General features: G+C 51.0%; 1 protein-coding gene across 13 annotated transcripts in view; it reads right to left on the reverse strand.

Annotated features, from left to right (window-relative positions):
• The window catches only part of SLC39A11 (solute carrier family 39 member 11), a 395,845-nt gene that overhangs the window by 216,131 nt on the left and 162,948 nt on the right, over positions 1-16,766 (reverse strand). For 8 of the 13 annotated variants that reach the window (XM_082707643.1, XM_082707637.1, XM_082707647.1 and 5 more), the window contains one exon: positions 3,843-3,984. In XM_082707643.1, coding sequence (XP_082563769.1) covers positions 3,843-3,984 — 142 coding nt within the window. The remainder of the gene's footprint in view (positions 1-3,842; positions 3,985-16,766) is intronic. The other 5 variants (XM_082707642.1, XM_082707638.1, XM_082707646.1 and 2 more) reach the window with 1 other exon arrangement.

Genomic DNA, 16,766 nt, shown 5'->3' on the forward strand with positions numbered 1-16,766 from the left:
GAAAATCTACCTCCTAGGTTCATTACCCAGCTAGAGAAGCTGTCTGCAGTTAAAATGCAAATGCACGAGCAGGAGTAAAACACTGTGGATTGTTGAATACCTCAGTGTTTAGCAGCTGTATCCAATCTTTTCCCAGCGGTGCCTAAGAGAGGATGTTTAACTGGGAAAACAGGGGAGAGCCCAAGGTTAAAAGGGGACAGTAGGATACCTGGAGGAGAAAAGAGGGTGTCCTGAGGAAGGACAAAGGCATGGGAGAACAGCCGGATTCGGTTCTGGCTCTGGACAGGCAAGCCCCCTGGGGTGCTAATCTGGGCGTCAGGCATGTGGGAACCTTGAGTGGGAAGAGGCAAAGCCTCTCCCCCAAGCTCAGTTCTGTCTCCACAGGAGGATATGACCCAGCAAGTCAGTGGCATAACCAAGAAGGAATCTAAGATGTTAGACTAAGATAACAGCAAACCCATGCTGCCAATGGGCTGGTGATGGCCGCCCACGCAGACCTAAAGCCCACCCAACACTAGGTCTGTGCTGGTTTCATTTTGCAAAACGTGGCTTCTAATGGGCCAGTGTATCTAGTGAAAATTATTCCTGCTGGGCAAGTTCTCCTATTACAAAAGGACAGGACATTATGGAAAAATCTATTTCTAACTAGAGATCCTTAAAGCTTATGCTTTCCTGACTCAATTCCCTATTCACTTACCCCTTTGACAAGATTTGGAAAGGTTTATGGAAAATAAACGGGTGCCGCTTTGTAACGAAATAATTCCCCAAATTAAATCTACCACTTTCTCTACTGGAAAATGAGGTTACTCCTGTTCCTTCCACAGATACACAGAATTATGATTCTCCATCTGCCAAGCTAATGGGTCAATGGACAACAAACAAACAAACAAAAAACCAACCTCATTCTTGAAGAAGAGTTTCAACATCCTCCCTCAGAACAAACAACAGATTGAAATGGGCAGTTAACAATGAGTAAAAGAATGGACTGATTCACTTTTTACTTCCCTTCTTTGACCTAGCGGGAGTGCCAGTAAAAAAAATAAAAATAAAAATCCAACTGGGCAGCTGAATGGGGAAAGCTGAGGGAAAAAAAAACAAAAAACAAAAAAACAAAAAATCCCCAAGATCCAGATGACCATCAGGGTCAAGGAGCCATTAGAAGTGTGATGGATGGTATAGACCTTTGGCTTCTAAAAACACACTATTTTGCATAAAATGTCAAGATACATGAACCTTTTGGTTAGCATTCATGGACCCTAGATGTATAGAACTTCTGGCCTAATTTTTGGAACTTACTCAACTTTTCTGCCCACAGGGAGGTACCTATAAAAAGGTTCTCTGCCACATTCTTTATAAAAGCCTAAGACTGGAAACAACCTATAGCGCCACCAAGAGGGGACAAAGTAAGTAAGATCATGGCCAGTAGCAAGAATGGGAAGGTGTTTTCACCGAAAAAACCCAAGGGAAGAAACACTGGGCCAAGCATGACCGGAAAACCATATTCTTTCTGAAAGGTCACACAAAGGACTAGAAACGGCGTGCGTGCCTGAGATGGAAGCCTGGACCATAAAGGGCTCGAAGTTGGGAGAAAAATTACTTTTCTATTTTGAATCCATGTGATTCCTTTTTTAATTAAAAGAAAACTAGTTGGCGAGAGATAAAGAAGTAGCCGAATCAAGAGACAGAGAGACTGATGGTTTTCAAAGAACTTCTGGTCTAGCAAAGTCCCCAAAGATCCCAGTCTTGAGAACAGCTGATACCATAACACACTTGGCACCAAGACAGAAATAGGAAAGTATCTCCCGAACGCTGTCCCCAGCCCGGTGGGGCTGCTGCCGCCGCTCAGAGCAGTCAAACCTTCTCTCCCACAGTGCGGCTTTTCTGGCTTTTCCTCCTGCTGAAGCAATTATGAAACATTATAACAGCAGCGCCAATATTATTTTTTAAAGGCCGATGTTATTCACTAAATACCCATCAAACCGATCTCCGTGCTCCATTGACAGCCCGCTGCGGGGAAACCCAGAGAGCATAAATAATGCATCTTTGGGCTCGATTGCTGGCAGGTCAGCAAATGGCCCTTCTCCGCTCTGGAGCCTTCCATTGCCTGATGCCCACAGGTGTGTCCAGGTGAGCAGAAGAGCGACCTTCTGGAGATAGCTGGGCGCCCTCAGGCTCGGCAAACCACCTCCATGCTCTCAGGGGTACATCTGACAAGTTAGCAACGGCAAGGGAGGGCAGCCCGGTCACCAGCTCTGACTAGGTGTGTGTCCTCAGCAGAGGACAGGACATCTCCCTCCCACACAGCCCCCCACTTTCCCCCTCTACCCTGGGTTGCAAAGAAGATCCGAGAGTCCCGGGAGGCGTTCCTACAGGGCCAACTCCCTCAGGCCCTACGTTCTCCTGGCTGCACTGGACAAGGCTATCCAAGGGAGCGCGACTGTTTACCTTTTTTGACTAACAGGCTCTGAACCTCCCCGCTATAGCCTTGAAAAAAAAAAAAGAACTGGGGGGTTGGAATAAAATCTGGCCAACCTTTTCATCCAAGAGAAGGCTCAGAATCAGAACTTTTATAAAGGCTTCAGAGAGGTACTCAGGAGTGCCAGCTAGTAAGGGCTGAGTGAAGTCTTCTGCCTCTGTGTTCCCACGGTTTGGCATGACAAATAGCAAGTTTTCCTGGAGGACAGGGCTCCATCCTGGTCTCTGGATAGTTCCTGACTCTCCAGTAGAAGGGGAACAGCAGAAAACCCCTTCGTCGCTCTGATTCAAATATGAATGGCATGTGTGCTTGGGGGCGGGGGCAGAATGTTCGCGCTAACCCTCCCATACGGGAGCCCATGTTAGATGAGTCTGCACCTCCTGACTACGTCCCACCGGGGAAGTCGTAAGAGGCATGAGGATCAACCCAAGCGGGGAAGATATTCGAGGTCCGCATGGATGATTCATGCCGGACACAGTCGGAACACAGCTCGGCGAGAACCGGCATCACTGTGACTTTGGTGCACTGACCCCCCCCGAGGTCTAGAGATCGCCTTGGTTTACACGTGGCAAAAAGATCAAATTCAAATCCCAGCGTGGAAACGTGAAAGGGCTCTCCTCCCGTGAACACTAACGCGAAGACAATGCCCGTACACCCGTCTGTCTCTCCCCGATTCATCAAGACAGAACCCTGTGCAGGAGAGGAGCCACCCGTTCTCGACAGCTTTTCAGTGGTTTTAGCCCCAAGTCTGCAGTCCATAGAGGAAGTGGGGGGGCGCGGGGGGCATATATGTCACAGCCTTGGACTTCAGTAAATTCAAAGGGAAAGAAAGGCATCTACCTCTCCTCATGCTAACTGGTTCTTCAATTAGCCAAATGCCCTGCATGAGCGGTGATGATGAGACGAGCAGGGAAGGTCTTGCCCCGACGCTGGAAAACCATGTGCCCCTTCCCAGGGTACCCTCCACCCCTTGTCAGTGGGACACGGCCTGGCTGCCACCGTTTCCCAGCTGTGTCAAAAAGAGGAAAGTTGTGTGGATGGAAAGGAGCATTCGGGGTCTGTTAGACAGGGGGAGACGGAGGGACTAATGCCAGTGCTGTCACCCAAATCAGCCCCATCCCAGCAGAGGGGTCCCACTTGGCCTGGCTGGGAAGGCAAAGAGAAGGCTCTGTGAGCTCCTGCAGGTGGTCTGGAGAGCAACAGGGAAGGAAGACACGGGGCCAGTTACCGGCCCGGCCCTGTGCCACGGTAGGGTAAGTCGCATGTCTGGAAAGGACAGAACACGGGCCCCTTCCCCTGTTCTTCCTCTGACGCCACGCCTGAGCCTCGGCTGCCTGACCCAGCCCAGGGTCTGCAGGGAGCTTGCCTGAAAGGAGCCCAGCTCTACCTATCCGGATGGAAAGTTCACTCTCAGGGAAGAGCAGCCGGGGACCCTCAGTGTCAGACTTCTTCAGCGATGCGGGGGTGAAGTTCAGTGCCAGGGCCGTCGGGGGATCTTCTGCTGCACCCTGAAACAAGAAGCAGTGCCGTCACTGTAACACCCCACCACCTTCGCTCCCCAGACCCCTCCAGCTCAGAGCCGCCCGGGCAGCCGGCCAGTCTGTCCCAAAAGTGCTGGGGCTCCTCACAAGGAAGACGACGAGCTTTCTGGTTATAGAGCTTGTGGGGTGACAAAAGCCCTGGGATCTGAGGACCGTTCGATGCTGATCCTAAAAATGGGAAGAACACATCCTGGGAAAGGAAGGGGGGCAGTCCACGCTGCATCACCGCAGGGCAAAGGCACAAGGAACTCAGCTCCAAAACCGTCCCAAGAAGGCTACATGGCAGGTTCTCTTGGATGGTGGCCTTGCTACATATAGGAACAAGGTCAAGGTTTTTAGGAACTGACCACCTTCACGGTTCTCATGAGATCCAAAGGAGACACGATCCAAACAAAAGCACCTGCAAAGGAGGAAACAGTGCCCGTCGAGGGGACCCAACATATTCGGAGTGAAGTCCCGATGGACCTTAAGACAGCCATGTCACCTTTGTGCTTTGTCTGTCACTCCTTAATGCGACGGTCTCTACATTAATGAGGCAAAATCTTGATTTTGATCTCCATGTTTATGTGACTAAGACTTACAGACTGCCAACTTTGTGGCTCCTTGGTGAACAAGACAAAGTCACAGCTTCTCGTGAAGCCTACGTTCCAATAGGAACAGATAAATGAGACCATAATGGGACTGAGCTTCTCTTCGAAAGGCATCCGCGGAAACCCCTCGGACTCTGCTAATGGGTCACAGAGGCACAGGATCCTGACGGGGTTGAGGAAGATGGGTAAGCAGCCCTGAGAGGGCTTTCTCCAAACATGCTGATGTTGGTCACTGAGGGAAGGTGAGTAGAATCACCTCCATGGGCAAACAAAACAAAACAAACAAAAAACCAAAACCAACCACCAAGATATTTTTTAAAATCCAGGCAAAAATAATTTCAAAACAGAAGTTTCCACTTAAAATATGTGTCTCGGGTTCCTGGGTGGTGGCTCAGTGGGTTAAGCCTCTGCCAGCGGCTCAGGTCATGATCTCAGGGTCCTAGGATCGAGCCCCGCATCAGGCTCTCTGCTCGGCGGGGAGCCTGCTTCCCACCCCCCGCCCCATTCTCTGCCTGCTTCTCTGCCTACTTGTGATCTCTGTCTGTCAAATAAATAAAGAAAATCTTAAAAAAAATAAAAAATAAAATATGTGTCTCTAATATAGGAGAGGAGAAGACTGATGATCCAATCACTGAAATGCACCCAGGTATAAGCAACTACTAAAAGTCTCGGTTAAACTGCTTTCCGGAAGGAACCTCATCAAAGTTATACCTGGGTGTGTGTTACACAGACACACACACACACACACACACACACAAGCACACGTGTCTCCTTGTTTTCCAGTGTCCCTGGGGATCAAGAGTCAAAAGAGAATCTAATAATTCAGATATTTAAGTTCATTATTTCTTTCCAATGACACGCTGAAAACAAAGACATAAGCCCTTCTTCCCACATCATCCCATTTGTCCAACCCATCGACATTGTCCTGGTCATTTTATTGGGCGACATCGTCCATAAGGCATTTGAAATAAGGGTGGTGACACCTCACAGAACCCTGTTGTAAATGAGGGGAAAAAAAAAGGAAAGCCTCGTGGCTCTGTCTGAGCTTCTCTTGTTCCGGTCCTTGGGCCCCTTCACAGAGTTCCAGGGGTGGCAGGATGTCCCCTGCTCTGTCCCTGGGAGGAGCACCAAGAGAGGCAGCCTGTCACACCGTATCACAGTCAAGGCTGGCACTACAGATGGACGGAATCGTGGGGACAGAAGGGACTTTGAGAGGGCCAGTCTCTCCCCCTGAAGAAACCCCCTCTCGGCACCCCCCGGGTGACAGCTGGTGTCTGCGCTGGGCCATGGGCCACCGAGTCACGGCTCTGTGTTTGTGTGCTTTACTTGTTTCTAATTCTCTGCCGCGCACTGACATCGGAGGAATTACTGCAGCAATAAAAGGCATGTTTCACCGCGAGAATGTGTCAGCTGATTTTCCTTCCTTTGTCTTCCTTCGTAAGGGGATTTTTTTATAATGTGATTGATGCATCACTGGGGAAAGGATAGGGAAAGAGGACCACTTCCTTACAGCAGAATCATCACACCATTTACATGCCTGACGTTGCTTACTTGGCCCATTCAGCAAGGTGTGGCTTGGGGGGACCTGGTTTTACCTGAGAACAGTGGTTTTCAGCCTGGGTGGTTCTGACGCCCAAGGGACACTGGCAATGGGCACGTTTTTGTGCAGGGAGCAGGGGAGAGGAATATTGGCTTCTAATGGGCAGAAGCTAGGGGAGCTGCTAAGCATCCTAACTGCACGGGACAGGACCCCCCCCCCAACAAAATGACGCAGCCAGAGGTCACCAAGACAAGGCTGAGGGAGCACTGCTTTTGAATGATTTAGGATGGTCAGGGTCCCGAAGCTCCCTATGTTGCTGGTAACACTAGAAACTCAGAGGCCCTCTTTTTTACTGTGAAGGTCAGAATTTTGCCACTTTTTCTAGGAAGCCTGCCTCCCTTCATGGATCTGAAAAATTCTTAGGAAGCAACCACCGAGTCCCAGAACCACGCCAGGTTCTGGCAAAACGAGGTCAGCCAAGTCCTTGTGAATCTTGAGTTCTCCTTCCAGAGACAGACGATAAAGTAACAATAAATGGAAAACAGAGTGCCGGGAACTGATAAAACAAGAAGATGTCGCAGTCCCAACCAGTCAGCCCGGCCATGGGCCCAGGGTTCCTGCGTCAGGAGAGGCCCTGTTCCCGCACCTGGCAGGTGCGCTAGCTGGCCGGGAAATGTTAAGGATGGAGCGCTCCCCCCCCACGGAGGATGCTGAAGGTGGCCTCTCTGGGGTTTGAGCAAAGTCCCTGGGAGTCAGGGAAGAAGCCACACTGATTTCTTCAGACCATGTTTCCGGCAAGGCCCAGCAAGGCAAACGTCCCCCCGCCCAGCCATCTCCTTTCTCCATTTTATGCCACCTCCAACTCACTTAGAAGCTGTCTGTCTAAAGAAACAAGATGCCCTTCAACGGACGAATGGATAAGGAAGATGTGATCCATATACACTCCATATACACCAATGGAGTATGATGCCTCCATCAGAAAGGACGAATACCCAACTTTTGTAGCACAATGGACGGGACTGGAAGAGATTATGCTGAGTGAAATAAGTCAAGCAGAGAGAGTCAATTATCATCTGGTTTCACTTATTTGTGGAGCATAACAAATAGCATGGAGGATATGGGGAGATGGAGAGGAGAAGGGAGTTGGGGGAAATTGGAAGGGGAGGTGAACCATGAGAGACTATGGACTCTGAAAAACAATCTGAGGGTTTTGAAGGGGCGGGGGGGGGGTGGGAGCTTGGGGTACCAGGTGGTGGGTATTAAGCATGGAGCACTAGGTGTGGTGCATAAACAATGAATACTGTTACGCTGAAAAGAAATAAAAAATAAAAATTAAACGAAAAAAAAAGAAGCTGTCCATCTAAAAGCTAGACAAGGACCGGGCACAACCACAGAGTGAAGCCAAGGACTGCTTCCACACCCCATGCCTGGCGACACTCCCCACGCCTCTCGGAGTCCAGACACCGGCCAGCCTCCTAGCACTCCTTCCAGACTCCCTTCTGGGATTCTCCATGTCGCCCACCCTCTCCACTCAACCGCGGATGGGGACAACAGAAATAGAAACGCATCCCTCGAAATTTCAAGGAATGGCCCCCGTGGGAGATGCCAGTGCTGCTTTGGTGGTTCGATGTAATGCCCATGAACGTAGAGTCAGGAAGCTCCTACAGGGCTGACCCCACCCCTCACTCCCGGGGGGCTGGGCTGCTCCCAGAGCACGCAGACTGCCCGTGGAGGGGGCGACGATGCCCTAAACACAGCCTTGGCCTGTGCACCAGTGACCAAGAGCCTGGGGAGAAATTCCTTCTCTACATCCTCCTCTTGCTTTGCTGACGACGGCACAGCCCTCTCGACGGGTTATCACCGCCTTACAGGTCTGGGGCTTTTCTGTTCTTCTGTACCTTCTGCAAAGCTTTTCCAGTCGTGCTTCCCACTCCATCCCTGCCCGCCCTGCGAGGACAGCAGGGCGAGGCCTTCCAGAGCAGACATCTGAGTAACGCAAGCTGCTCCCGACTCCCCTCCACAGCCCTGAGAGCCGGCTGGGCTGCCCGTCGGCCCGGGATGGGTCTGGCAGGCTCCCTCGGGCTCCTGAATTGCTGGTCACCAAATGCCAAGGTGCCAGATACACAGGCTCCTTCCCAAAGTACAAGTCTTGATTTTCTTCCGCACCACCCCCTCCCCCCAAGTCGTCCTCCGGCCCTTCTCCCCCATCCCCGCCCACCCCTCCAAATCCAGCGTGGTCCCCAAAGCAGGGAGGCAGCTGCCGGGAGGCACCAGGCAGCACCACCCAGGGCCACGGAACTTGAGATTGCGGTCTTCTTGCGACAGAATTAGTATTAATTGTTATTATTATTAATGGCTCAGAGCAAGTGTCTGGTTCAGAACAAACACAGCCATTTCCACCCACTCTGGAAAGGCTGTGCAAAGGGGCAGGAGCTGGAGAATAATTAACACTTTCCAGAAGCCAAAGAGAAGGAATGGGGAGGAAAGGAAAGAAGGAAGAAAGAGAATGGGGGGAGGGGGGAGGAAAGCGGCCCCCAGGATGTCTTACACGGAACCAGAAGGCTCCGGAAAATAATGCCGTTTGTCTCCGCGAAGAAATACAGTCTGGGGGCGCCTGGGTGGCTCAGTGGGTTAAGACTCTGCCTTCGACTCAGGTCATGATCTCGGGGTCCTGGGATCAAGCCCCACATCAGGCTCTCTGTCCGGCAGGGGGCCTGCTTCCTCCTCTCTCTCTCTCTCTCTCTCTCTCTCTCTCTCTGCCTGCCTCTCTGCCTACATGTGATCTCTCTTTGTCAAATAAATAAAATCTTTAAAAAAAAAAAAGACAGTCCGGGTGCCACTCATCGGGGTTTGCCGTCCTGGGCATCAGGGGGAGAAGCTGCCCATGGAAGCTTCTAGAGCCCCAGAGAAATGAGTCCCACAAGGAAAAGCCTAGAGCACAGCCGGGGGGTTGAAGCCATGCAGAGATGAAGAAGTCTGTAAGGGCAAAGGGAAGCCCATTGCCGAAGCACAATGGACATGGGCCCCTAGGAGCCAACACACTGCGGGCCCCAAAACTCTGCAAGAAGTTCAAGGCCATTTGCTCCAAGTCCCAATGGCCAGCTTCCACGTGTTCACCTGCCTCTGGCTCTTCTCCCAGTGGGAGATCTAATTGCTGTGAATAACCTCCAGGGCAGGGCAGAGAAGACCACCCTCAGCCACTCATAGGTTCATTCAGGCTGGGGGTGCTCTGGGATGACTCTGAGCTCCCCCGACCCCACAGAGGGCGGGTACTTTAACTGGGGTCGACCAGCAGGTCACAGTTCTCTCATGAGGGGTGAAGGCAAAGGTCAGAGGACGACGTGGGGCCCCTGCCAGCCCCCTAGCCAAAGCTAAAGCGAGGCCACGATACACCCCGGTGCAGGAGGGAACGAGGGTCTGAGCAGGGCCGCAGCCCCTCCCGTGGGGACGCGGGCCAAGCTGATGCTACAGAAGGTGCCTGGAGCCCACGTGGGCTGAGCCTCCCCCTCCGCCCAGCCTCTGCCTCCCGTCATCCCCACTTCACCCAGACACACAAGGTGACATTAAATAATTGATGCTGTTTTTATTACCGGGAAATTGCAATAATAATGACACTCGTAACACAATCTTAAATTATTCCACATAATGGAAAAAAAATTAAATGTCGCCCCTGATCACTAGCCAGAATAGGGATGACACTTACATAATAGATGACCTTCTCTCCCAGTGAGCCCGGCAGCAGCCTGCTGCCCAGAGCCTGGCTGGCCTGAGGTGACAAGTGGCTGGCCTCAAAGCAACAGGGACACAGAGCAGTGTCACCGAGGGTACAATCCTGCCTCAGGCTCTTTCAGGCAGGACGCTGCCATCTTTCTGACCTCAGTCTCCCTATGTGTTCAGGGATCCTGGTTCATAACCAGGAGCCTTACAGACAAGGAAAATCACAGCTCCAAGAACTTGGTCCCCCACCTGGTTTACCCTGTCTGAGGACACTAGGAATGCACCTCTAACTCAGCCTATGTTCCCTCTCTCCATGGCAACAGCAATGGCCAGCAACGCAGGTTTTCAAGCTTCTAAGTGCTCGATGCTGGATACTTCTAAAATCTGGGCTAAAGAACACTGAGCTCCCTTCTCCAGGAAGCCTTCCTGGATGGTCCCGGCCTCATCTGGATTAGAAATGCTTCCCTCTCTGTGCTCCCCAGACATCCCAACCATGCTCCTGTCACAGCATTTACCAAACAGCACACACACAGTAACTTCCGGGCGTCCTTGGCCGCCCCAAAACCATGGGATCCTCAAAGCAGGAGCCATGCCTTCTCGCTCCCCTGTCAGGCCTCAGTACTATGCCCACGTTCACTAACCCCATTAATTGCCAGAATGAATGATACACCCAAACCTCCACAATGAGAGGGGAAATGTTGCAGAACATACAACACAAAGACCCAGGTGACCACAAAACGGTTAGGCCTTGAGAAAGAAGGAAAGAGGGATCCATGCAGAATGGGAAAGCCAAGCCGTCGCAGTAATCAAGGCTGTCTAGCTAAGGGCAAGAAGTAGGGCTTCCCACCCACGCGTGCTTCTGCCCCTCTGATAATGACAATGTGCAACCCTCAACATCACCCCTGAGACCACGTGAGGATGGGGAGTCCCCTACCCTGTGACCTGCTGCCCAACGGCTCCATGTCCACACCCCTTCCTGGCAGGAACGTTCAGAGTGGGACAGCGCAGCTCGCTCCCCTCAAAGGTAAGACCTCCCTACTCTGAAGCCCATGACCCCTCCAAGGTCACATCTTCCCCCTTCCTGCCCATGTCCTCCATGACCTTGGCCTGGAGCTTCACAATGGCAGAAGTTAATTACGGACTTATAGCTATATTTAAGCTACGTAAGTCTGCTATCACTCGGACTATCTTTTTAGGGACAAAACCTTCTCCTATTTCTGATGCCAAATTACTATTCATAATCAAGCCTATTTAATCACATAAAACTGATTTTAAAGCACATGGCTCTACAAAGATACAGCTCTCCGAGAGCCTGCAAAGACAGCCCTCCCACAGCCGGCCCAGGTAAGTGGCTCCATGCCACGCTTGTGTTCCAAAGAGCCAAGTCTGCTAGCGTGGCTGACAGAGAGATGGGGGTTGGCAAAGTTTTCCAAACTATTCTCTGCTTTCTGATAACTTGAAATATAACTTTTCCTTGAAACAAAAATACAAATCTAAAGAAATGCAGGTACCTACATATAACAAGGTCTCACCTTCCTAACCCTCAAGGATTACCATCACTTTTAGCCTACTTCTCGGCCTCACTCTGGAGTTCATTAAAATACACCCTTATGATCCACACTGAGCCTTTTCTGGTTTCCCTCCAGCTGGGCTTTCTCAGGCAACTCTTTCTTACCTACATTCTCCTTTGAAAAGATATCAGATCCCTCCAGAAATCTGCAAAAGGACAAGATTTCTCTTCCCAGAAAAAAAAGATTGATAAATGCATGTGCATCAGATGGTCATTGCTAGGTAACAGAACGCCTCAGAACTTAGTAGCTTAAAGCAATGGTTATTAATACCCCTAGGTCTCCAGTCAACGGGGCACTGCTGCCCATCTGCTGTCTGGGCTCAGTCAAGGTTGCCTGGACCCCTGGCTCGCCCAGGGGCTGGATGGTCCCGGATGGCACATGCGTCTGGCAGTGCACACGCTGCTGGCCAGGAGTTGCCTGACTCTTGGCTGGGACACAGGATTCTTCTCTATGTGACCTGTCATTCTCCAACGGATGACACTGGGCTTATTTGTACAGTGAATTCAGGGTTTCAGGGCCAGCAAGATAGGGCAGCATCCAATGTCAAGTGCTGTTCAAGTCTCTGCCAGGATCACATCTGCTATCCTCCCGTTGACCGCAGGCAAGCCAGCGAGCACTGAAGGCATGGATAGGTCAACCACACATCTTGTTGGGAGGTTCGGATGTCATGTTGCCAGAGCACAGAGGACAACAGAGGAAGGATCTGTGCCTGTTTTTGCGATCTACAGCAGCATATATGCACAGACACATAAAATGTTACACCGAACATTTGGAGCCCACAAACCACACGCGGTCCCCCACGGATCTAGCCTGTAGACAGTAGCTCCTGATTAAACTTGCAAATTCAGTCTCATTTCCCCAAAACAGTGCTTCTCTGAGGGGGGACCCTAGGACACATTCTCAGAGATCTGAAGGTTTTATATAAAATTTTTTTAGTTTTATATTTTCACTTAAATGATAATCTATAGAAAAGAAAGAATACTGACAATCTGAATCACCAAGGTGACCCGTTTATGACCAAATCCTACTGCTCGATCTCAGGGCCTTTGTTTGCATTCATGTTTACACTGAGTTGGTCCGAGCTAATTGCTAAGCACAGATTCAAGAGAGAGGTTATGTGTTTGAGCCAAGCTCAGACCTAATGACCTCATGGAGCCTTGCACAGATGATCGAGGGTTCCAAGTAGTTCCAGGAGAGCAGCTGGAGAGCTGACTCTATCTAGCAGCTTTCACTAGACACATGTGCCAGAACCAGTGTTAGAGAAAGCAACTCTGTCTGCAGAAAACCTCTTGTCACTCTGTGCTCAGCATCAAACGTGCCCTCTTATGATACCATATGCGATTCTCCGTACCTTCTTCTGATGTAGACTGACAGGCAGCTTCACCACCTCCACGACGGGCTGAACTTCCCCACCACTAAGATTCCTATGCTCAAATCCTAACCCCAGCACCCCAGAATGAGACTCTATTTGAAGATAAGATCTTTAAAGAGGTAATTAAATAAAAATGCAGTTGTTGGGATGGGATATAATCGAATCTGACTGGTGTTCTTATAAGAGCAGGACATCTGACACAGACACGCATGCAGAGAAGGCAAGCTGAAGACACAGAAACAAAATGGTGGGCGACATGCCAAGGAGAGAGGCTTGAAATGGATCTTTCCTTCAGGGCCCTCAGACGGAACCAGCCCTGCCAACCTTGATCTTGGACTTACAGCTTCCAGAACTGGGGCAATAAATTTCTACTGTTGAAGCTATCCAGTCTGTGGTACTTTGTAATGGCAGTCCAAGCTGATGGATGTAATCCACCCACCCACCCACCCCCATTTTACGTTTGAGGAAACTAAATCATAAAAGTTAATGACTCAGCTAATATCACGTCATTAGTCAGAGGCACAAGCAGGATTTGAACCCAGAACTACTGATTCCAAATCTCTCTACTCCTCCTCCTACCAGGGTGTGGTCAACCAGGAATGTATTAAGGCAACTCAAGAAAGGACCCCATAGATAGTGACCCAAGGAGGGTGTGCGGGAACATGCACACACTGGGCACAAAGTCTTATGCTGTTCCGTTCGGCGAGGAGAGTTGTCTGAGCACAGTGTTCACAAGGAGCGATCGGTGTGGCGGTCTCTCTAGGCCTGGCACATCCCCCCGAGATATGGAATCATGACCTTTAACATCTCAGCCCACACACAACAGTGAACACTCACTTCACGAGCACAGCTAGATGGAAACCAGAGCAAGGTTCTGTGGGGTAACGGCCCAACGTCATAACTGGGTCTCCAGGCAACAAGAGAAGAACCTAGAAATCTTATTCCTGGTAAAGATGCCCTAAAATGGAAAGCAAGATACAGAGATCGGTCATCAGAAGGGAGAGAGGTGCTCTCGGTGCGAAGCTAGGGGCACTGACCTATCCATGCAGCGAATCAGAGACATAAGCATCACCTCCGACAGAGGAGGAGAGAAGCAGCATGGCTGGGAATTCAACTGGTCATTGGCAGAATTCGGTTTCGGGTAGGTGATCCCAGGGTCCTGGGATCAAGTCCCGCATTAGGATCCCTGTTCCTGTCAGTGTTTGTGTCCTGAGCCACTTGGGCACAGTATGGCTTCCCCTGCAGCCTACCAGGTAGCGGCCTGGAAGTACAGCGGTGGTGGGGACAGGGTGGTTGGGTCCCCCCGGCCCCCAGGAGCGGAGGCCTTCCAGCACCGTCACCGCCCCTCACACTGCCAGTCCACATCTCCACTGTCAGTCCCTCAGCCTCCCGCCCCTACTTAGCAGCACTGGTCCCCAGGAGACCTTGACCACCAGGGTCTGAAGCCTCAAACCATTGCTGAAAACAGTCTGTCTGCCTCCCCATGATTGTGTCTCTGAGGCTGAGACACACAGCTTCCTAACAGGGCTGTGACCAGGGCTTGGGGCCCAGAGAAAGCCAGCTGGGAAAGGTGGAATCAGGGGCCTCTTAGTGACTCAAAGAATGGAAATGGCATTCAAACCACTTCAAAAGAGAAGCTCTGCCTTTGAAGAACAGACTTGATTTTTTTTTTTTTTAAATGGGGCTTTATGCAAGGCTTCACTCTGCTCAGAGCAGAATTAATTATTCAACGTTATCTGGGCCTGATGCACACTTGGCAGCTGAACGCCAACCTGAACCGCCTGCATCTACGGAATGATTTGCTGCTTCCTGCCTTGGGGAGGTAGAGACCCACACCTTCCCCTTTCTCTCTTCCCTAAGCCTAAATTCCAAAGCACAGGCCCCAAGGGAGACACAGGGCCTGCTTGCCAGAGGTTACCACTGCTGCACAAAATCCTGCCTGGTCGGGGGTGGGGCTGTGAGCATCCGTCATTTCCCATCTTGGTTGCCACAGGTCAAGAATCCAGGAGTAAGTTAAACTGGGTCCTTGGCTCAGGGTGTCCTCAGGCTGAAATCAAAGCCTCAATCTCATCTGAGGCTCGGGGCCCGTTTCCAAGGGCACTGCTCATTGGCAGAATTCGGTTTCGGGTAGGTGATCCCAGGGTCCTGGGATCAAGTCCCACATTAGGATCCCTGTTCCGCTGGAGGCTGCTTCTCCCTCTCCCTCTGCTTGTGCTCTCTCTCTCAAATAAATAAAATCTTTTAAAACATAAATAAATAATGAATCCAGCTTGCACGATATTCATGTTTACACTAACCTAGCTGTAAAGTATGACTTTTAGTCTTTTTTTGGTCTTTTTTTTGGTGGAGGAAGGGGCCCATGAAAGTCCAAAGGTAAGCCAGGTATGGTGCCTCTTTGGGGTACCCAATGGTTCTCCTTGCACAGCTCCACAGGGATTAAAAAAGGGCAAAAAAGCTTGTGGGGGCAAGGGGAGCCAGTCCAGCTTGTGGTCCTAAAATGCCGACCTTTGGACTAAGTGACAAACCAGGATAGTCCCCGGGCAGCTCCAGGACAGTGCTGGTATGCTAATTAGTGTGAGGGGAAGGAATCAGCCTCAAGTTATGAACACAGGGCTCTAAGGCCATGTTGGGTACTAGCATGGGCCACTTGGTTTAGTCAGAGTCTCCGGTTGTCAGAGTCCCTGGCTAGGCGGGACTCCTAATTCCCATCAACTACCTCACAGCTGGGAGCCAAAGGCCTCCAGGGGCAGGTAAGGATATTACTGAAGCAATTAAAATCCTTCTCAAACACCAGAAAACGAGCATAAAGCTATTCATTACTAACAATGTCAGTAAGACCATTATCCTATTAAAAATCCCATTAAAAAGGAAAAGGAAGAAGAAACTGTGTTGCTCTGCGCTAACTCAAGTTAAGTATTAGTGTGAAATACCTGGGCAGTAGGATGAAGGGGGTGCAGAAATGCCAACAAGACGGGGGGAAAGTTAGTATCAAGATAAAAGCATAAGGGAGAGGCTTCCTGGGTGGAGAGGAAGGCAGGACGGACCACCAAGGGCAGCTGCAGGGACAGGCAGGGTCAAGGCCACCCCAAGAGCCACAAAGCCTGAACAGGAAGAAAGCTCTGCTGAGACCATACTTGAAGTCTTGCTTGTAAAACAAGGGGCTTTGGCGCAGACCATGATGAAGGCCTGTTCTACCCCCAACCTTCGATAAATCCACAAATGTCTAATTCCAGACGACGGCATCTGCTGCCTCCAAGGGAGAATCCCACCAGTCACACCACCCCAGAACTTTCCCAGCCACTTCCGTGGTGCATCGGAGCAAAAGCCCTTGGCGGCTGCAAGGTGGGGCGCCATCCCAGCTGGGTCGGGGAACGAGCCCGCCAGGTGACAAGACGAACAGAGGGCAATAATGGAGTGACTCTAGACCTTAAGGGGCATCAAGGGGACAGGGTCTGCCACCACTAGTGGCAGAGGGTTTCAGGGCTATCTTTCCTCAGGCAGAGGATCCTCACGGGGTATCGCACGCAGAGGGCTCCCAAGAGAAGATGGCCCGGCTCTCCTGAGCGAGGATTCCCTGGATTTCAAGGCCAAGGAAAAAGCCCACACAAGCTAGCCCGACTAGCTTTCAGGCATGGGCTCGTCTCCCACAAGGACTGTCTGTGGCCACAGCTCCCTCCCCACCCCACACAGAAGCTGAGCAGATACCCACAGCTGGAAGACAGGCAGGTTTGGAAGGTGGTGATATTTTCAGTTCATGGATCTGCTACAGCGAGAAACCACACCTTTTATGATGAGACAGCACCCTGCTGAGACGAATCTGCATACAAGAATGTGTTATGCGTGTGTCCCTGTTGTGTGGGCTCTAACAGAAAAAGCCCGGTGGCCGTCTGCAACTGGCCTCCAACACCAGAGTCCCCTCACAGTGGGGAGACTAGGGCTGCCCTGTCTGCAGGTACCCT

This window comes from Mustela nivalis (genome assembly GCF_964662115.1).
Source record: "Mustela nivalis genome assembly, chromosome: 17".
NCBI lineage: Eukaryota > Metazoa > Chordata > Mammalia > Carnivora > Mustelidae > Mustela > Mustela nivalis.